Consider the following 22,214-nt stretch of genomic DNA (forward strand, 5'->3'; position numbering starts at 1 on the left):
CAATAAAGATATTATTGCTCCTGACAGAGATTACCTTAAGCGCTAACAGCATTTCACGCAGGGGTTTTATCACATGATTTCAGAATACACCAGAGTGACTTGCTATGGAAAACATGAATTGTGGAGCGATACCAGAACAAACTTCACAATATTTTCAAACCAGGCATATTTAAAATGCAACTAAGAGAAATCCTTTTCATTAAGGCATGACACTGTAGTAGTATCTTGAAAAGACAGTCAGTTGCAAGAAACTCATGAAGTAAATATAAATCTACAAAATGGAAAAGCTGAATCAGTGTCTTTTCACAAGGGAATAAGATAACGTGAAACTTCTCTGTTCAATACTTAAATACTTAACGATGCAGTACTCTCTCTGCCTTGCGTATGTCCATGAATAAGGCTAACTCACTGACTACTGGAATATTCGGAATATAATTTTTGAATATCCAAAAACGCTCTTTTTCTGCAACCTCATTCATTGAGGATGCCAGGAAAATACAAATGTTACATCTTAATATAATTTGGTTTAGGACTTTGAAACCCCCAAAACTTGATTTCAAGGTTAATCCTAGGAGACGGATTTTGCAAGGTCTAAGTGATTAAATTCTTCCTTTCCTTTCCTGGCAAAATCTCTCTTTCAAGGCAGCAAAGACATCACAAAATATATAGATCTTATCATTAAGAATTTGTAATCCAAAACTCTCAAATTAAGGGGTTCGGAAATAAATTTAACCCTAAATGCAACCCTAAAGGACCACATATTATGTCAAATAGCAGATTTGTCTGACGGCACATTGTGTGGCTGGCAACACAGCCTCTGGAGGAGGAGCAATTGTACAAATCATATGATTAAACTGTTCTGGCATTTATTCACCACCTCTTTTTTTAGTTCTGTTTAGGGGTTGTTACATGCAGTGAGAACAGAAATAACCTCCTAACACCTGAAAGGGCAGTATAAGTTTATCGACTAACATCTATTTTACTATTGTTATAGGTGTAATTTCCTCCCAGGTTAGATTTCATGATTCATATGCCTCACGGAGAGACATGCAGGCATTACATCTATAAAGGCAGATAGGGAAGGGCAGGTTGGATGAAGGATAGGGAAGGGATAAGATCCAAGGTCATCTTTAAACACAATGACTTACTCTTTAAACAAGCGCAGCTTTGTTTTCTTCTTTCACTTAATCTCAAATAGCTCTCACGTTCTACAGCTTTTTGACACATCTATAGTATTATCAAAGGGGAGTGAACAGACCTTTCCTCCCAGTATTTATCTGAGATATTGCATTTTGATACATAGTAATTGGATGTGCAGAACACAGAGAGCCATATCATCAGGTGCTGCATCACCACCCTGCTTTGAATGTACCTATCCCGATTTACCTAGGCTTGGCCTTATAACTTTCTAGCCTCAATAAAAACAACAGTATTTGTTTCTAACTTACAGGTCGCAGTTTGCCATAGGAAGTTTCAGGAGGAATTCGCGGAGGCTGTGAGAATCCAGGGGACTCTGAACTGAAGCTGTTTTCTGAAAGAGTAAGCAACAACCCATCACAAACAAGCCACTCGGTATTGCTGAATTAACTTTATGTTGAAAAAAATGCCTTTTTTTTTCTTCCCCTCTCTGAAACGTGACCATTCGAAATTCAGCATTTAGCTGAAATGTTCCTTTTACGATCACAAAATTTCTTACCGTTAGTTGACGGTGATCTGGGGAAGTACTGAGAACCTCTTTTATCCGGACTGTGGTAGGGACTAGTGGGAGGCTGGTCATACAGCGGCAGCGGTGGAAGGGCATTATTAGGTTTCGGAGTCGGGGATACCTGTGTTAAAAAGAGAGAGGGGCTGCAGAAAGCCTTACTCCTCGACTGTTTTTATGTACACACCGAGGTGCAGTAAGTTCTCTGACACATCAGTATGCTAGGAACTTTCATCTGGAGAAAAAACTATCTGTCAAAAGTGCTGTCAGGTACCTTTAGGAAGGAAAGCCAAGATATCCAACAGGGATTATATCTTTTTTAAAATCACAGGTTGCCACTAGGCAGAAATTTTCATCCTCTCCCAGATAATTTAGACAGACTTTTTGAAGGTTATTTGAAAAAAGTCATTTGGCCAAGTGTGCCTCTCCACATATATTCACACAAAAGCGTTAAGATCATGAGTTCTATCCCAACTCAATTGCATGTGTATCATTTAAATGTTAAGCTTTCATGGTCTTCTCAAATCAAAGAATAAAAATACTGGAGAAATTATTTTGTAGGGAACATGGAAGTCCAGTTTCTAGCACCACAATTACACATGAGAATGTGTCTGATTTTCTAATATGATATAAGGAGTACAGAACTATACTGAACTGAGGACATTTTTGCAAAAATCACTGTAACACAGTATTTGGCAGTATTCTGCCCTTCAAAAATTGAGAGGATACAGAACAGATTTAAGTATGAAAACATTAAATTAGGGCTGAGAGAGCCTGTAATTCTCTTTTTGCCAGGTTCTGTTTGATGTCTCAGTCTATGTCATAAATTAATTCCAGGAAGTAGACTGTGAATTTTCTCCTTTGGTTCATTTCCTTTCTACCCCAGTGCTTTCCTTTATTCACAAATCTGTTACATTTGCCAAAATATATCAGTTGATAATTATTAGGCTGGGTAAGAAACTAAAAGGGTTTTTTTTCTTCTTAAATTGGTTCTGATTTTTTTTTCCTAAAGAAGCAGCAGATCTTTGCAGCCTTCCAAGATGGTCCTAACAAACTAATATCATACGTGCGAGGTAGCACCGCAACTCTTTACATACCTGAATATCTCCAATCCACTGAGTCTCTCCATTTTCTGAGGCCGTAAGCTCTTCAACTAATACTGATGGGAACACCCCAACGCGTCCGTTGAATTCTCCTTCCCAAAAGCCATCATCATCTTGATTTTCCTTGTTCAATATGCGGATAATCGCTCCTTCCGGGAAGGACAGCTCATCATCTGTCTGCCCCTCGTAATCATAAAGTGCTTTTACAAAACAGACTGAAGAACGGAAGAGACAAAAAACAGTGTAATTGGCATGAGCTTAAAAAACATTCTGAGTACCATACATGCTTTTATGGTTGGACTCGATGATCTTAAAGGTCTTTTCCAACCTAAATGATTCTATGATTCTATAATTGCTGAGTCAAATTATTTTAGTTTTCCTTAATTTTAGTTAATCTCAACTCTATGAGATAGCCAGGTAAATGACGCAGATTTGATACGAGATAAATAATTACTGAGAACAGTTGTGCTCAGATACAGGTCAAATATGAGAAATTCTCATGTGCAACATCCAAACTCAATATGCAGAATGCTTTCAAGAACAAGCTTAATATACTAATTATTTATTTATTGGTACTTACCACTGGAGTCTCCATTCAGGCTGCCTGAGACTAAGTCGGCCTCAGTGGAGTTATTTGAGGTGTGTGATCGACTATCCAGTGCCGCCAGGGACTGTAGCATACTCAGCAGACTGCTGGATGTCGGGAACTGCAGGTACTTCTCTGGCACATAACCCACCTGACCCGCTTTATTCCGTGCCTGTAAATAAACGACATAAAAGATGCCCTGCTTTTGCGTAGTACTCTGAAAATAATCCAAGTACTTTCTCTCATCCCAAGTTCTATTTCTAAAGGTAATAGTGAAAAGAAAACAATCTCAGAAAAATGATACCTTTACCCAGTCTTCCATATCTCCATCTTCAATAACCTCCAATACCTCATGTTCCTCTATGGTCAATTCATCTGGCTGAGAAGCCTGAAGTATATAACAGGAAGATTGGAAAATAAAAGTGTTTTCAGGTGCACGGGACAGGCAGTGTAAAGAACATTCTCATCCAGACTTTTATTAAAACTTATGTTTTTTAAAAAATTGAAAATTTTATGATGTAGCATACTTTAAAATATATTAATAAGAGTTCTTCTGTATACCTACTGACATTCCCAAGACCCTTTTTCACTCAAGAGGATAGATGGAAGCATCCTGAATACCACCCATCGCGTCGAACGCTATTTACTTTTGAAACCCTAATTACTCCGTACTCTAAGACGAAGCCTGCCACCGGCTTCGGCTACCGCAGCGGTGTGATTTACAACTGACCTAGCAGCGCTAGCAGAAGTAAATAGCATGAATGCAGTTTGTCAGCAAAGCTTTAACTCATGAATGGTGGTTTCACTATTCTAGTACAAAGAGGAGCTTTGTTGTACAGCGTAGAAGCACGCCTAACACTGAGGAGGCATTTCTAATACAGCCACACCAGCTCAGCAACAGAAATTACAACATCTTCTAATGGCAACTGGTCTCCTTGAAGCCAGACAGGGATACCTCTGCATGCTTCAATTCATGCACGGACTTCAGTCCTCTGCTGAACTGTAGCACAAACGTGTTTCACAACGGTATGGATTTTACACTGCTGCAGTTTTTCACAATGAGGTGTTAGATATATTTAATGTGCACCATTATTGAGCCAAATGCTGACACTCTACCTCAAACTCCCACACAACAATTATGTCTATTATTTGTTTGTTGCATAATTCATTTTTCTAATCACGTTAAAAAAAAAAAAAGTCACAAACCTTATATGAATAAACAACTTTGCAGGTGAGAGGATAATTTCTTAGAGTACCAGAAGGACTAGAACTACTGTCATCAAAAACATCCATGCTGTCTTCAAACTCTTCACCTTCTTCCTTTTCTGCATCAGCATTAACCTATTAAAACAAATTAAATTTGGCATTATACCATCAAATAAAAATAAGTGAAGAAATAACAATAAAAATGAATTGATCAATATTCTTCAGTGTGGTTTTATTTACTACTTACGATTATTGAAACTGGGCATAAAACCAATGCCTACATTAATATTCAAGATACGATTCTCAAATAACATCAGGAAAGCAGTCATCAAACAAAGCAAATACAGGGAAGCGAAAGAATAAGAGCTGCCACCAAATTACATCTTTGCTTAACTCAGCTGTATTTCTTCATTCAAGCACAGGCCCGTGGACTTCAAAAAGAACTGTAGAAGATCTTGGAAGCTCCAATTCAACTGCTGGACTGCTATCTATTTTATACAAGCTGTGAAACAGTGACTAATGTACTTTGGAGATGCCATTTCAGAGGCATAGCAAATAGTTTAATGGAAAAAAAAAAAGTCACTCACTGAGAATTTATGCTATTAAAAGATTAACGTACCTGCAACCACAAGTTATAAAATGAAACTGCAGTGGAAATACTTCAACTTGAGAAATTTTTTTTTAAAAATCAGCCTTCCAGTTGGTGTATTCTGCACAACAGATTTGCTGCAGCTTATGAAAAAATAGTCCTTAGAGAAAGAATGATGATTAAAAACTAGCTATAAAAGTTTAAATAAAAACTGAAGTCAATATGCTGGAAAAATACAAGTTTCTATAAATGTAGCTTGGGCAACGCTGACATGAGCTGTGCTTTGGCCTGGTGCCTGGATTCAATTTTGAATAAACACTTTATCTCATGTGAAAATAGGCAAGCCCTTCGAATCAAAGGCAACACTGTTATGTATTTGCCATCTTCCCTTTATTTATTCCTTTTAATTTGGGAGTGAATTTGGTATTCCTCATGAAAACTAAAAGGCTGATAAAGCAACAAAAAGCTAGGCTGACCAGAAAGGCACTGTGCAGGCTCCCTAAACCAGCTGTCTCCATACCTCTGCTCTGTAACATCTCTCCTCTTCTAGAGCTGGAGTAGTCACAAAGCGTCATCATTTTCTAACTTAGATTAATTTTTATGTTATGATTTCTAGACTACGTCCTTGTAATTCATATTATTTTTTCCCACTCATTTTCATTCAAGTGCAGTTTGCGTCCACTGCTACTTAAATGCATTCACGGATGTTGCGGTAACAAAAAAAAAATCACTATCCTACCTAGCTAATGCTTTGATATATTAACAGCCGACTACAAATTACGGCAAATTTAAGGTTTCCCCCTCTAGTTCTTAGCTGCCTTTTGCGGTGCATGGTCTATGTCCCAGCAGCAAAAGCTGACATTCAGCTGACAGCCGAATGAAACATCATGGAAATTAGTGTATCATGTCTAGAAAGACTTGTTCATAAAACATCTGGTCCTGGTTTTCTAACACGAGGAGGAAAAATACATTTTAATTGTCAGTGTGTGGGCTGCTCAAACTCCTTGAATAGAATCATTTGCAAAGTAGGCACACAGAAGGAAAACAGCATTAATGATACAGAAAACTTAGCGGTTTGTTTCATAAAGCTCATCTTTCTACAGAGACAGCGTAAGCAAAGAATAAATACATCACCCACAATTACACCAAAGGTATGTAACAGAGAGCAAACACAGGAATAAATGCAGGTAAGAAGGAGGCAAGATAGCTCGATTATACGTATGAAAAAAGGTATGCAAATGTATACATCTTGGTTTGTTGCATATCCTACACAAAAAGAGATTTGATACCAAAAAAATATACCAAAAGCCCTTTTTTATCTATCTTTGGCAATGCAGAGACCCTGGCAACAAGAGAGAACACATTTACACCGAACCACCACCAGCCTGATCTGGATGTACAACCTGTAGAGCCAAAAAAGGTTGAAATTTCCTGCCGATTCACTAACAGAGCGGTCTGCCGGAGCACCCGAAGGTGTCGATCAGTCAGAGGCAGTTTGCAATACGTGTATTTAGGGGCTGAAACCACAGTTTGTTTCGCACAGGTTGCTGCTATCAGGTGACAATCAGGCTTGAATACGAATCAGTAACCTAGGAGTTGAAAGATGCTATAACCTTTTACAGTTAAAAGATTCTATAACCCTTTACAGTTAAAAGCATCCATTTTGATGTTCACAGTAAACGTACCAACTGCAAACTTTATTTCTAACTCTGCAATATTGTACTCCTACTGTACAAATGTTTCTTATAACTGTACTGCTTCAAGTCCCAGTGAATAGAAAACAAAACACAAACCCCATAAAGACAAACCCCCCTCTTCCTTTTTTGAATAAATTACATAATATTTACAATACATATGTTGTAGGCAGCATAAAGGTTTCCCAACGATGTTAAGATGTCAAAGCAGCATTGCATATGTTTTCCAGATGACAATTAAAACGACAATTAACTTTTGGGGGCATGTACACTGGGAAAAAAAAGTATTCCCTCCCAAGATTATGCATTTCATCATTGTATCAGAAAGTGAGCCAACTGGATAGGTGATGGGATGTTAACTCCTTCAGCTCGTTACATTAACATAGTAGGTTAAATAAATACAGCAGTATCAAGCCATCAATGCTGCTTTCTTCTTTTTAGCTCTTTGAAAGAAAATACATCGAGAGCTTTGCTGACCGAATTGCATCATGACAAATACCGACACAAAGCAAAGCTGTGCAGGATGTAAGGGTGGCAGCTAGCGGGTTTCTGAACATTAAACACTGCCCGCTCTTCAAGGATGAAGTGAAAGTGCTGCTTGTTATATGCTGCCGTAATTCTTCTAGTAATTGCAAGCAACATAATTTCGGTAACAGTTCTAAGAATTCCATCTACGGGCTGTCCTCATCTGGCCTGCCAAGGTCAACAGCATCTTTTTTTATACGGGAGCGTACGTAAGTGTAAAAGGGGAAAATAAGAATCAGACTTTAACCTCCCACACTGTGGCATCTGCTGGCTCGCCAGGGACTAGCACGGGGTTTGGCTCCAGGGCCAACTGTTGGCATGTCTGATGAGACGGAGAACAAGGTGTTGGGCAGAATCCAACATGCACAACGGGAAGTTAAAGGAGGTGGAGTACAAGAAGAAAGGGAAAAAAACCCCACTGTTAAACACAGCTATGTAACATATCTTCATCTACCCTGGCTAGAAAGGATCTGAAATGAAACTCGGCAGAACTCCTTTGGGATTTGGGAAGGCTGAAGCTTGGATCTGCAGACTCCAACTTTAATCTCTAATTACACTACTAACCATGGGAATAAAACACTGCAAACCACTGTCACTGTGTTTGAGCCCTGCGTGTAACATCCTAGAAGAAACATCCTAACACCCTGAAGAAAGCAAAGAGTGGATTCAGGAGTCTCAGGATTTGCTGAGACTCCATTCAGTGCTCGCTCACTTTTTTCAACTAAAGTTGACATAGATGAAAACATCTGTACATCCAAAAGAACCTTTCCCTCTGAGGGTTTGCCACCATTACCAAGCAAACAATAAAGAAGTAGAAAAGCATGAAGAAACATGGGAACGACCAGGATTTTTTGTGTGTAGATACCGCATACTTGCTGAAATGGAGATTTTGTTTCTCTTAGGTGGTCAGCAAAAGCAAGCCATTCTCCAAACCATTTGCAATGCAATGAAAAACCACATTCCCATTCCCCCTAGAAGTTTTGTCATACAGAAGATATATTCTGGCTGTTCAAAGCATTTAAGATTAAAAAGAAAGTGTGAACTAAGTAATTTTAATGGTTATAGTTATAGAAGCTAGAGTTATAGTTACAGAAGACTATAGTTAGGAAAGTATCCACATGCAAACTGAGACTTTAATAAAGCCTCTGAATTTTGTTAAATATTAAATATATAAACACGCACAGAAAATTTCAAAGTTGTTTGAGGCAAACTGACTAAACCTTCAGGAATTTTATTTTAGTTGGTTACTGGTGAAGAGCAACAGATTGGTTAGTATTACTGCCAAAGGTGACAGCTCAGCATCGCATGCCGTGTAGGGGAATTAAAAAAAGAGAACATGAGCTCTTTTAGCAGTTCCTGTTTTCTGAACAGAGTTTCTTGGTTCAGGCAGCTGTTCGATTCAGCTATCACTATTTTTTTTGAAACATAGCATTCTTCGGGCGGGGGGAGAGAAATGAGAGTTTGCTTTTTATTCTTTCTTGAATTCTTTCTTGAATAAAAATGTGCTTTCTTCCAAGCTAAACAGATGGGAGATGTTTCTGGCCTATTTTGCAAACCAGCTATAGACTTTACAAACACAATTAGTCTTACGTACTACTGAGTAAAAAATCATTACCAATCTTCCATTGATCCAAGTCGCTTTTTAGTTCAGTTTTGATGAAAGTTTCAAAAGAGTTCGCGTGACTTCGGACACAGCAAGACATATTCACACAATTGAATTTAACAGTTTAAGAAGTTACCAAGTCTTTGGATGAAATGCATTAGTGATCAGGTTTGTGGTCTGTTCCAATTTAACTTCAGTACTGCTTTAATGAAACTAGCTAGTCATAAAGAAAAAGTCAAATATTTAATGTATCTCAAATAACAGGGCAGCAACTTGCAGGTGAATAGTGGTTACATCTAAATCTATGACAAATCTTTGAGGGAAACATCTAACCCTGCTCACAGGAATGGACAGCCTGTTTTCCAAAGCCCTTCACTGATTTTTAATGAATCAAATTTTCATCTCAAATATCCAAATCAATTTGGAAAACAGGCTTTGCTTTCTTGATGACTTTCACTGCCATCTGCACATAAATGACTCTTGAAGAGATGAGGTAGAGTCTACATTTTTCTAAACATTTGGAAAAATACAGCCTTTCATCCAAGTATCTCAGATAACATCGTAAACTATTAATGAAACTTCAAAGAAACACGCAGACATTTTTCTTTTCAGGAGATGGCAAATAAATGTTATGGCACCTATCCAAGGTCAGAAAAATCAATCTAAAGTAAACTCAGCAACAGAACCCAGAAATCCTTTTTTTTTTTTTTGGTTTGTTTTTTTTTTTTTTTCCATGAAATTGAGACACATGCTTCAGGCACGTAAAGCTACAAGCCTTTTCCAGTTAGCTAACAAACAACCAAATATTATCAATTCTGTTTTATATTCAATATTAAGTTAGGAGTTGCTACTAGGAAAGAGCTACATGGAGATGAAGCGAGTTTTACACGTTGGAAACCGTACCAGGTGTGAAGAGCCGTTGTTGGTCACCGAAGGCAGGCTGGCCCAGCGTTCGTTTTCCAGTTCTTCCATCACTTGGTTCATTGCGCTTTTTAGCCACGTATCCACGGACACACCGATCTGCTTCAGCAGATCAAGACGGGCTTCTGCTTTCAGCTTAATTATCTGAGGAAATAAACACGCACAAGTCAGAATTCTTTCAAGATTATATTTCACTCCTTGCCACGATTCAAATGCGTTATTTCCTGATCCACAAATTACTCCGGTGGCTCCGAAAGCTGCTCCACACGGAAACGAGTCCAGTTCTTCATTTCCTTGCCTGCAGGAATGTGGTGTGGGCCAAGAGACGGGGAATGGTTTTCTAGAGATGTAAAACTACAGGCACAGCCAATTTCACAAGTTGGTGTTTTTAAAATAACATCCATTAGTTTTTGCTAACTTTCTAGTCTTATATTCCAGTGGTCGGTTAGTTTAGATTATTTTCAAAGTGCAAAAACCCAGAAAAAACCTAGTGCTTCACGGTATTTTTAAAATCAGAGATACTCCTGGGCTGCAGACCCTGGATGCCCTCTCGGCTGGTGACTAAACTGGATGTGATACACAAATATCCTGATGCGATACACACGCACAAACCCACCCACCCCCCAAATGAGGCTATTTTCCATCAGCACTTGCCAGAGATCACAGGAAGCTTATTTGTTATGGAAACAGAATATCTTAATAATTCCAAAATTAAACAAATATCACACTTCAACAAACAGTTTCATGATTTTTGTCTTTAGAACAGAATGAAAATTTAGGTTTTCTGACAGCTGGGTTCACTTCAGCATCCTGGCATGCTTTCTGGCTGACGGAGCCAAGGCTTTAACAAATTCATGGCAAGCTACCACCCTGATCCAAATTATTTAACAATGTAAACAGAAGGAATGGAAAGAGTAGCATGAAGAAATTCAGAATTTCAAGAACGGAAAAGCAGAATTTCAAAGATCGATCGCATCAAGAAATGGGGAGGCAAACCTAGGAATAAAATCAAGGACATTTATGTCCAAGTCCAGCCCTACCATCATCATCCTGTTGCACTTGCTTATCAGAGGAACAAAAATCAAGTGATTTACCAAAAGTCCTTCAGCAAGTCATAGAATTACAGAATGCTTTGGATTGGAAGGGACCTTTACAGGTCATCTAGTCCAACCCCCCTGCCATGGGCAGGGACATTTTCCACTAGATCAGGTTGCTCAGAGCCCCATCCAACCTCACCTTGAATGTTTCCAGGGATGGGGCCTCCACTACCTCTCTGGTCAACTTGTTCCAGTGCCTCACCACCCTCATTGTAAACAATTTATTTCTTAAATCCAGCCTAAATCTGCCCTCCCTTAGTTTAAAACCATTACTCCTTGTCCTGTCACAACAGGCCTTGCTAAGAAGTCTGTCCCCGTCTTTCCTGTAGGCCCCCTTTAAGTACTGGAAGGCTGCTATAAGGTCTCCCCAAAGCCTTCTCTTCTCCAGGCTGAACAACCCCAACTCTCCCAGCCTTTCTCCACAGCAGAGGTGCTCCAGCCCTCTGATCATTTTTGTGGCCTCCTCTGGACCCGCTCCAACAGCTCCATGTCCTTCCTGTGCTGAGGGCCCCCGAGCTGGACGCAGCACTGCAGGGGGGTCTCACCAGACCACAGTCGAGTCACTGATGGAGGCAACAACAGAAACCCACGGAACTGCCCTGGAGTTTTTCCTGCATTTCCTTTCACAGCATTGTTCATTCTTAGCAAGTTACTGTGCAAGTAGCAAAGTTTCACCTCCTTTCTCGCCCTTCCAGCCCCTTCCGCAGGGATCAGGAGCACCTTACTTCAGCATCTCTGCCTGTATCGATAGGTCAAGTTAGCAGCAGCACTGGGAAACCAAGCAAAACCAGCAAAAACAGATGGGTCTAAGCAAAAATTAGAGGGAAATTACTTTTTCTGTACTGGCTGAAGCACAGTAGACTATGTAAGAATATATGTTCAGTGAATTAAAATGCCCATTGGTGCTACATAGATTTTTCTCTCTCTTATGAATATCCTTACTATACACAAAATTTTGTGTTCAGCGGAAATGATACTTGTGTTTTTCTTGTTTTTGACTTGCTGCTGCAATTTACTATTATCTTTCTATTAAGAAGGTAAGTCAGAAAATAAATGACTACAACTTTCATTCAGCTGAACCCCCAAACATGGGTCCACTTTCATTTTAAAACTAATTGTGAAGGTGACCTTAAACCTGTTTCAAACAATGAAACTCCTTTTAAGAGATATTATTTTTAATTCCTTTTAGAAGAAATGTGATTTTTAAAAAGTAGGTAAGCTATTAGAGTAAAATTTATTACGTGAAACGTATCTTCATATGGGTACTCCTGCATGCACACACTCTCCCACATAATTAGGAAGGGAGACTGAAGGATCGGATAAGTTTAAGAAGTATTTCCCACGGGAAAAGCCAAAGCCACCTAGCCAAGTGAAGTTTCCACTTCTCCGTGCAAGTGGTCTTCAGGTGAATGATTAACATGTACTGTAAATACTGTTCATATAGCCGAGAAAATGAGGAAAAAAGTAAAATATATTAATATGCGTCACACTATTTCAGTCAAGATTCAGAAAATACTGATTTAAAAAGAATGAAAAGTCCAAAGATCGATCCACACATCAGCATTTACATTCGGAAGGCGGAATTTCCTTTCAATTCCACTGCGGCTTCAAGCATCTTCTGAAAACCTTGTAAGTTAGCGTGGCCCAAGCCCCAACCCAAACTTTGTCAATATTTACAAAAGCAATAGCTATGAGAAAGTCTGAAATCAGGAGAGTTAGATGGTGTTAGAGTTTTGAGTTCCAGGGGTGAATGGAGTAGGCATGTTATCCCTTTATTGGTCTTAGAAAGACAATACCTCTCACTTAGATTTTTTCCTTTTGCCCCTACTTCTATTAGTTTGTATATTTTAAAGCTGTAAGAACATGGAAAGAATAATCATTTTAATTAATCGTTAACCTTTTCCTTGGAAAAAGATGTTTTAGGAGCACTTATCAAATTGAGAAGTGGATTTCTCACTATATCAAGCTAAACAGAGAACACACTTTTAAACCAAAGATGTTAGCGCAGAAGGGTTGCACTAAAAAAGCTGAATCCAGGGATGCCAATTTCTGCACGTGAACACGCCTCTCTCCTGTTAATAAGTATTCAAGATTTTGAACAAAACCACCTTCTAACTACATCTGCTTTAATAGAAGGGGAGATGAGTGGCTCTCCAGCACCCGGTGAAGATGAGCACCGATCCTGCCTCTCATTTGGATGCTCCTACAGCCAAGATGAACTACCTGCTCACACGATGTTGGAGCATGGTCAGCTCCAACCTTGGCAGCCGCACATTAACACGCAGATCAGACTGTGAGAACAACCTAGTCAAAGGCGATCGATTCATATGGGGTTGATTTGCGACTGTGGTAGGGCGTGGGTGGGTTAGCGGCTTCGGTGGACGCATCATCCTTTTATTGGTTTGGGTTTTGAAACGGTGATAGGTTGACTTAATGCAGGTGAATGCAAGTCATTTGCTTTAGCTTGGTAATGAGAAACTCCCCGTTTTATCACGTTACCGAGCTGAGGTGCCTCCCTGTGTATATATATACTTGTGGAGTAAAGTAGCTATCCCCTAATTTGTCTTTATATTCTGACATTATATTAGGAGGATTTTCTGTCTGCCTTCAACAAAAGTTGCCTAGGAAATGATCAGCCTAGTTGTTTTGCTGTTTTACCTCGTTATGCAATTTCCAATTAGCTTGAGTTATGCAACAGCAATAAACATTAGCCTAGGCATGCTATAAACATTTGTAGTTCATATTAGTCCTCAGTCTGCTGTAAACTATGTTGTTTGTACAAACTTGTTAGCTCAAATAAACAAGCTGCTCCAAGATCCTTGACTATACTTGCTAAGGGTCAGGCAAGAGTTTTTAATTCAAGGTACCCAGCAAACCCCATCGAGTTACCCCACTCTATTTACACACAGTAGTCTTAATATTCAACAAACGGTTCTTCCAAACCACAAATGTTTTGAGTTTCATTCCATTGCAGACAAGCCATAAAAGTACTTACAGTATTAGGTCAGGCCTGCACTTGAAAGATGTATAACGTTATTTACAAGCATACACATATATTTTAACCTAAATAATTATACTGGTAGACCAGGGTTAACAGCTTCCTACCTATATGAAAAAAAAAAAATACCAGACAGTAGTATAACTTTATCCTGCTTCTCACACAGGAACAGCTACATATTTAAAAATACAAGCACTTCATTCAAATATCACTATGTCTAAATCAGCTGTGGTTTGATCCTGTCATTATGCCGGAATAAAATGTTAAGTTAGAGGGAAACAAGGGATCGCCTGGAGGAAATACTGGTGTTTCCACCAGCATCAAGTCATGCAACAAGCTCTTCTGTACCCAGGCACAAGGTAGGCTCTTCCCTTTGGAAGGTGAGGTTTCTGGAGTCCTGACTTCATCATGGAGGGACCCACCTTGCACAAAGGATGCAACTTCAGCTTGCCCAGTCTCCTCTTGCAGTTTCTGATGGGGGAAGGTAGCCAGAAAGCGATGCATTGCAATAGGAAGAGACATGGGGTACTTCCCGGCAAATCACAGATTTGCATTGCACTGCAAAACCACACAAGACTCCAGTACCCTTAAGAAAGGACGCACTAGCTCCCAAAGCCTTCTTCCCTCCAAAAGATCATATATTTCAAATTAAAAACTAAACAAGGCTTTAATCATTGGTTTTCCCCCTCAACAAAAGGGACTCCAGCAGACACACATGCCATACTTCCTGACTGAGTGACCTCCACTGACAGGATCTCACAGACTTGAACATATTTTAAATCAAGTAACCACTTCCATTCCCAGCAACACTAAGTATCTCCAGGAAGGCAGCTGAGTGTCGTAAGCACAGGAATGCTGGAATCCAGCACTCGCTCTGAAACCTGGGTGCTGCCCAAATTTCATTGGTATTAAGTCTCATTGTAGGACAAACATTTTCCTATTTAATAGTGAAACTGCCATTTACAATTACTATTTACCAACTACTATTCAATAGCTAAGGGCTGGGATATCTCTACACTGATTTAAAAATCGTCAGCCACCCACAAAGTTTACAGTGCGCTGGGTGGTTCCTGCTTCTCTGAGCTGTTCTCTTGCCTTAGCTGATGTAAGGTTATAAGGAGATGAAAGGAAAAAACCCCAAAGTTTTTTAAAATATAAATATTGTTATCTATTTCTCACATACCTATCGTTGCTCTACATGGAAGAGGGAAGAATTTTGTTTATTTACTGTTCCAGTCTTAATTAAGCAAAGGCTTTAGACCTACAGCTTGCACAAGATGAAGATAAACAACTGCTTTGGAAGTCATGAAAATTAAAACCAGCAAGAATACATTACATAGCTGTTCTCTGTTCCCAGAAAGAAAAGGGCCTCTAAGAAACCAAGTGTTCATTTACATCCCACAAACACCTTGGTTACAAGTCTTTTACAGTCATTTATAAAAGCGTTGGGGTAAAAAGCAAACACAGAAATCCAGCAAAGCTGATCTAATGTGGCCCCTTAAATATTTTGGTTTATGATTGTTAAGATCAGTTTGAATGGAGTTTCTTGAAAGCAGAGTTGCTTTATTTTCCACAATTTTTCAGGGTAGAGAACAAGACTGTGACCCCTGCCCACCAGAGAGTGCTTCTGTCCCTGCTGCACATTCCCTGCGCTTTTTGAGCTGTACTAAAGCCACCTGCACCCCACTGCCCAGCCCGAATTTCTTCTCTTAAATAATTCAGAATTATTTATTTTAGACAAAGGTTATACTTACAAGCATGTTCAGATATTAAAATCGGATTAAATTAGGATTACCAGTAGACCTAAACCATCTTTTGTGAGAAGTATTTTATTCCACTGCAATATTTTTCTAGTGGCAGCAACAAAATCATTAAGCGGGTTGGACAGTCTCATTTGGCAAATTGTTTTAGCTAGGAAGAAAGCAACATGGAAAGGTTTTGGGTAAACATTCTGGAAAGATACTATCTTTATTTTTTTCCTCACTTAGAAACATTTTTGTTTAAATACTACGCTTTTTTAATTTAAAATAGGCATTAAAATGAAAATAATTCTCTTAATGAAAAATAATGTAGCATTTAAATTTTGGGCCACCAGAATGATTTGCACAGTGACAGGCAGAAGTAACGATGAGTACAGTAAAAACAAATTTCTCAAAACCCAACGTAAGCTCTCCCCTGCAAATCAGTTTTAAATCGCAGTCCAGTGCTATTAAAGTAGAGATGCACGAGCAATTAATCCACGCAGCTCAGCTTTCACTGCCTTGTTGATGTCTGGGGTGGAAAGTTAGCTATGCCAAAAACACGCCAATCAAAAAAAAAATTCTATTCACCTAAAATTTTGATCCCTGAGGCATAAACTTGAGCTCAGCCTTGAAAGGGGAGTCTATCAGTAATTTTAGCTGTACAGCGTTGGTCTGCAGTACTGTAAATCAAGACCATATTGATGCCAGAGATTTATAAAAACCAGGTAAGAAAGATATTCTTTCTGCTCTAACCTGTGTTTCTTTTGTCTTCTCTGCAGCCAAAAAAAATACACTTGCTACCTGGCTTCAGGCAAAGCTCAGCCACTCCTTGCAACGCAGCGACTGCAGCGAGTCCTGCAGCAACCTGGAACCATCCACCCCTATGAATTCACCTGCCCAGGACCGAAAACCCCAAATCCAGTACCTTTTCTGCACCAGCTAAGGAACTAGCTAATAAATGACATTTTTCAACACAACATTGAGTGGGGTTTTTTTAAGTGGGAGGATGGGCGGGAATTTTCTACAGATATTACAGCAGAGTTAGTTAATTTATATGCTAAATATTCTGCATGGAGTTAAATCAAACGAGACTGTTAGGGTGAAGCAAACAGGAAATGAAACACTGACACAGATAACATGTCTCAAGAGTGAATACCAAGGTTAAGAAAACAGAGGTGAAGCTATTAATGGAGAAGAGCCCACCTGAGTAGCTCCAGCCCAACCGGCAGGCTGATTTTTCCCAAGCTCAGGCATACAAAAACATTAGAGATTCCTAAGCAGAGAAAGCGGTCGGTGGGGAACAAGATGGAGAGTAGATGAGAGCAGTATCGAAGCATTTTGTAGGGTTTAAGAAGTTATTCCCAGGCTACTGGTTATGGGACTGAACGGAAAGTACCCAAATTCTGTAAGTAGAAAATGAAACGTATATAAAATACATGTATGGAAACCTTTATTAACACATTTCTCTGCATTCCTGGTAATGAATCCTAGTCCTTAATATAGTGAAAGATGTTGTATGCATGTCATAGTCAAAAGATTCAGTAAGATTTAAGCAGAGGCTGGACTACAGACACCCCCAAAGCCCCTAACCTGAACAATTCCATGAAACGGCACCGCTTTCAAACCACAGGTTTAAGGAACTGAGTTGGATTTTCAGTGTGATCCACCTTTCAAAAGAACTGAATAAAACCAAGACAAAAGAAAATCTACAAAATGAGCAACATTAATACTCTTGTAGCCCAGACTAATCCCTGATCCCTTTACCAAAACGATCTGAGAGACGGTCTACTGCCTGAAGTCCTACAGCAATTATTCTTCATCTCAGCAACATTTAAATTCATGATGACTATTATTCGTAGGATGTTTTCAAAATGACTTATCCACTCGTTTCCATAGATAAGGATATCTAGCCTTTAGAGTACAAAGGGATTTATAAGGTATATGAGAGCAAATATGGCTCTTCAGTTGACTACATCCTTCCAGGAATCTTTATGACTGTATTTCATCAGTAGCTTCAAAACACCTCCATGTTTGTTCCTGCCCCTTCATCCCACAAAATACCTTCCTCTGTTAAATGTCCACTAATGAAAAAATAGCCTTTATTATTATCGTGAATTCATATACCCCATAAAGATTTCCCTTCTCATTGCTCATACCAGAACAGGCAGGTTTGTAAAAAAAACATACTGTGCAATAAATATCTGAGCATACTGCATGCTCTCCAAATTTCTCACTTACAGCAAGTCCCTGAAAAATAATTATCAGAAGATATTAATTCAAGATAAAAGTTCTCAAATACGGTAACTTTTGTAACTCTGCAGTCAGAATGATTACATGTTCAGATACAGCCGATAAAGTACTAAGACTTGTACATCTTCGTAATACCATAACACAGCTTCAGGGCTCTGATGATGTTCTTCTCAACAACGACATTCTCATCTCTGCGGATGTCCTCACTAAAGTGCTTTTCACCAAGAGAGTTCAAAATTCCTGATCTGTGGATGTCGGTGGCATTTTTCCAGGTTAGTCCTCATTCTGCCTAGCCGGAAAGACTAACAGCTCCTACAGATCTCAAACTGAGAAGGCAATCTGTTTACTTACCACAGCTCTCCCAAGCATATGTTTCCTGAGTAAAGCCATAGATGGCAGCAAGCGACATTTTACAAATTCAACTTTTTGGGGGTTGGTAGCCTTATTCCGTTTCATATATTTTGTTGAAGCATATGGAATTAGCTTTTCTCACATTTCTTAAGAGCAGGAATGACACCACTCTTGCAGTTGAAAGGTTCAACTGCAAGAACACACAAATAACCACAGGCTGAAACGTAGCTAGGGCTACTTGAGATGCAGTAGGACCACACGCAGCCTAAGATTAATAGATTAGATCCTAAGATAGAACAGGAGCCCAGCCAGCAAACACAACTGTAATCACAGCACAGTAATAAATATTCATAGCCAAATATAAGGGGAGGGAGAAAACAGCCTTCCATTTACAATTAAAAATGGACCTAAGCTTCTGAACTAATCAAACGAAGTAAACAGCACCATAATGAGTCTTAATCAAATCTTATCTGGTACAAATACTCTCTTGAGAGTTGTAGATATCCTAATGATGAGACAAAACGCATCCCCCTATAATTAAGTGGAAATAGGATTAATTGCTGTGGAGGCCCCAAGACCTTCCTTGAGCATAGACCTGAGCACAAATGGGAAATCTCCCATCATCATTGAGAAAAATTATGTCAGCCCTGGGACCAACTATACTGCTTGGTGAGACTCACAGCGGGCTATCAAAGCATCAGAGTCTTTAGTTTGATAGAGACGAAATAAGACGAGAGGAAGAATTCAAGTAACCCAGCCTCAGGGCGCAGGATGCAGGCTGAAAGAAGGATTATAGAAACCAAGGCAATAGCTTCAACTTTTCTTTTGCCTTATTTCTGCAGCAACACCGATCAGTGGAGACAGTAAATTTTTGTCTCCAATAGCTTAAAGATAAAGGGACACAGGCAGTGGAGAAATGAAAAGCTATTTTAAGGCAAAATCAGATCTATCCAATTGGCTGAACTAACAGCCGTAAAACACCCAGCAACCTTCCTTACTGTCGTCACAAAAATGAAAGCTTAAAATACAAAAGTTCTAGTTCAGTTGCCTGAGTTGGGTGAGTGAGTGCAAAGGAACTACATGAGTAATTTCTTTTCTCAAATTACTGAATTTCAAAGGTGTTGACCTCCTTTACAGATGATGCTTGAATTGTGCCACCTTCAATTTAAACAAGCACCCTCTGCTCTCAGTGCTTGCCTTTATCAAAATCCAGCCTTGACGCAGCAGTAGTTAAATGCTGTTTTGACAAGGATGGAATTCCTCTGGATCTAAACTCTATGGTGTAGCATTAACCACAGTCAATTTTAGCACTCTCCCAGTGCAAGAGGTATTATCAGACATATTCTAACATTTCCTTTAAAAGCAAGCGAGCAAAACAAACAAAAAACCTTTAAAAAACCAGAAACTTTCCATTTTTAAGAAGAAAATATGGGTTCTGGTTATCAATTACCGTCATTGTATATCATCTGTCATGTATCAATTGTACAGGAGCACTCTGGTGGAAGCCATATTTTTCCCCAAACTTTAATCAAGGAGTCTGCTCCCTGAAACATCACAAGGAAAAATACCTTCTATCCCAGGGAGAAAAAGACCAAAAATAACCTACTGAGCTGTGAATGTGCCAATCTAAGGTATTATGTTCAGGCACTACATCTCGCAGAAGACAAAAATGTCGATTTATTCAGTATGTCTCGGCTGTACGCACACTTTCACTATATTTCTTTGCTGGAGCTTCAAATTGTGCCTGCTTCCACACCCGTCGTGCTTGTCAGAAAATACGTGAGTTATACGTACGGTACGGTTCCTCAGTTCCTCTCAGTTGTTAGATTTCAAAGGATTCAGGGTCTCTGAGGAAGAGGGGAATGAGATGAATGCATCTATGCACAATAGACCCTGGAGAAATCACATTACCAATACATATAATCTCTAAAAGGTTCTGACTCAGCTCATGTTGTATTAGATGGCACACAGAGACCGGTTTGTCTTCTGATAGTTAAACAGGCTGGCACTAGAGCAATGTGTCAAGAATGTAAAATTCCCCAGGGAGAAACAGGCAAGTGGAAGTGTCTAGAGATGACCAAAATAGCTTCGCCAGAGAAAGGCAAAATTTAATCCCAATGTGCTTATGAAGTTATCTTCCCCTTCAGAAATGATGAAGAAAGAACAGGAGGAAAGGAGTAGAAGGAAAAAGCACCAAAGAGCTGGTCAAGAAGCCAAGATGGGAGAGAACAACAGGCATTCTACTCCAGAAAGGAAATAAAAATAAAATGCATTTCAAGAGAAAACCACAAAAAAAAACAAAAGGAAAAAGGGAGAATGCCTCTGGAATGAGGAATCATGGTACACGCTATCTAACACACCACAAGAGGAGAGAAAGCGTGTGCACGTACACATGCACACGCATGTGACCTACAAATAAGATTCAGCAACATGTCCACGTCTTCCAAGTGCTAGCAGTACACGCACACGATCACTTAGAAACGGTAACTCCTACACATGCTTCTCTACAGGTATTGCAAGTTGATGCAACCATTGACTTGAGGAAATTATCTCAAGGTTACAAAATTCATACCCTGCAACCCTTGTCATCTTCTAGATGTGCTATCCTCTAGCTGCTTTACTCAATTAGAATAAATGGGAGCTTTCCACGCCGGAGACTTGACCATCATGGCAACAAACCACAGCACATTAACCAATACTTGTTGCTGTTGCAAGCAAAGTTGCATTGATACCTTCCCAATAAAACAGTTTGGGGTTTGTTAACAAAATAAAATCTATACGTTATCATCAAACACTTTCAGACGTGGCACCAGAACATATTACTCTTCCAGTTACAACCACAGCAATATCCACAAAGTTTTGCGGATGGTAAGATTTAATGTGACAAGGTGATAATGAACTAACTAGTGTTAAAGGGCAAATTACTTTGGGCTGTTCACAGAGGGTACGACCGTGTACGGTGTCAGGCAACCCTAAAACACCATGCCTTCACAGTAACGGCCACAAATGTAAATCCAATAAACAGTTCTTTGCATGTTTTGAGGACTTTTTTTTTTTCTGTTTTACTTTATAAATTACATACATCAAACTGACTTTCACGAAAAAGAAACAAAGCCTGTGCAATCCTTCTTTTTCCACTTTCCAAGTCCCCTTTTTCTGAATAACATGGAGGTGCTGACAAATCTTTCTCCTTCCTAAGCCAGGTTCTTCCAATAATTGACCGCTACCAACTCTCCAGACACCCTTCTTTCCCCACATGCTATCCTGAGAAGGACCTCTTTGAAGCACTGAGCTAAATCAGAGGTCCCTTTGTTTTGCTTTACTTACCAGTCGCAGCTCCTTCACCCAAACACAGTGCAGCGGGACAGGGAAAGGGTGGTTCCACAGCTCCCCTACAGCTTAAATACGTGATTGTAACTTTTTACATAATACCATTCCCCATACCCAACCATCAGTAATTCCAGCTGTCCTGGTTTCAGCTGAGACAGAGTTAATTTTCTTCGTAGCGGCTGGTATGGGGCTATGTTTTGGATTTGTGCTGAAGACAGTGTTGATAATACAGAGATGTTTTAGTTGCTGCTGTACTAGTCAAGGACTTTTCAGCTTCCTGTGCTCTGCCGGGTGCAGAAGAAGCTGGGAGGGGACACAGCCAGGACAGTTGATCCAAACTGCCCAAAGGGCTATTCCATACCACATGACGTCATGCTCAGCATATAAAGCTGGGGAAGAAGAAGGAAGGGGGGACATTTGGAGTGATGGCGTTTGTCTTCCCAAGTAACCATTACGCGTGCTGGAGCCCTGCTTTCCTGGAGATGGCTGAACACCTGCCTGCCCATGGGAAGTAGCG

The 22,214-nt window shown here is 39.6% G+C and overlaps 1 protein-coding gene across 1 annotated transcript in view; it reads right to left on the minus strand.

Annotated features, from left to right (window-relative positions):
* Window positions 1-22,214, minus strand: part of FCHSD2 (FCH and double SH3 domains 2) — a 164,728-nt gene that overhangs the window by 2,812 nt on the left and 139,702 nt on the right. The window contains exons 13-19 of the mRNA XM_075491298.1: window positions 9,912-10,073; window positions 4,598-4,732; window positions 3,696-3,779; window positions 3,386-3,563; window positions 2,800-3,020; window positions 1,697-1,826; window positions 1,449-1,531 (exon numbers count right to left, since the gene is read on the minus strand). Of these exons, the coding sequence (XP_075347413.1) occupies window positions 1,449-1,531; window positions 1,697-1,826; window positions 2,800-3,020; window positions 3,386-3,563; window positions 3,696-3,779; window positions 4,598-4,732; window positions 9,912-10,073 (993 nt within the window). The remainder of the gene's footprint in view (window positions 1-1,448; window positions 1,532-1,696; window positions 1,827-2,799; window positions 3,021-3,385; window positions 3,564-3,695; window positions 3,780-4,597; window positions 4,733-9,911; window positions 10,074-22,214) is intronic.

The sequence above is a fragment of the Mycteria americana genome, chromosome 1, assembly GCF_035582795.1.
Source record: "Mycteria americana isolate JAX WOST 10 ecotype Jacksonville Zoo and Gardens chromosome 1, USCA_MyAme_1.0, whole genome shotgun sequence".
Lineage (NCBI taxonomy): Eukaryota > Metazoa > Chordata > Aves > Ciconiiformes > Ciconiidae > Mycteria > Mycteria americana.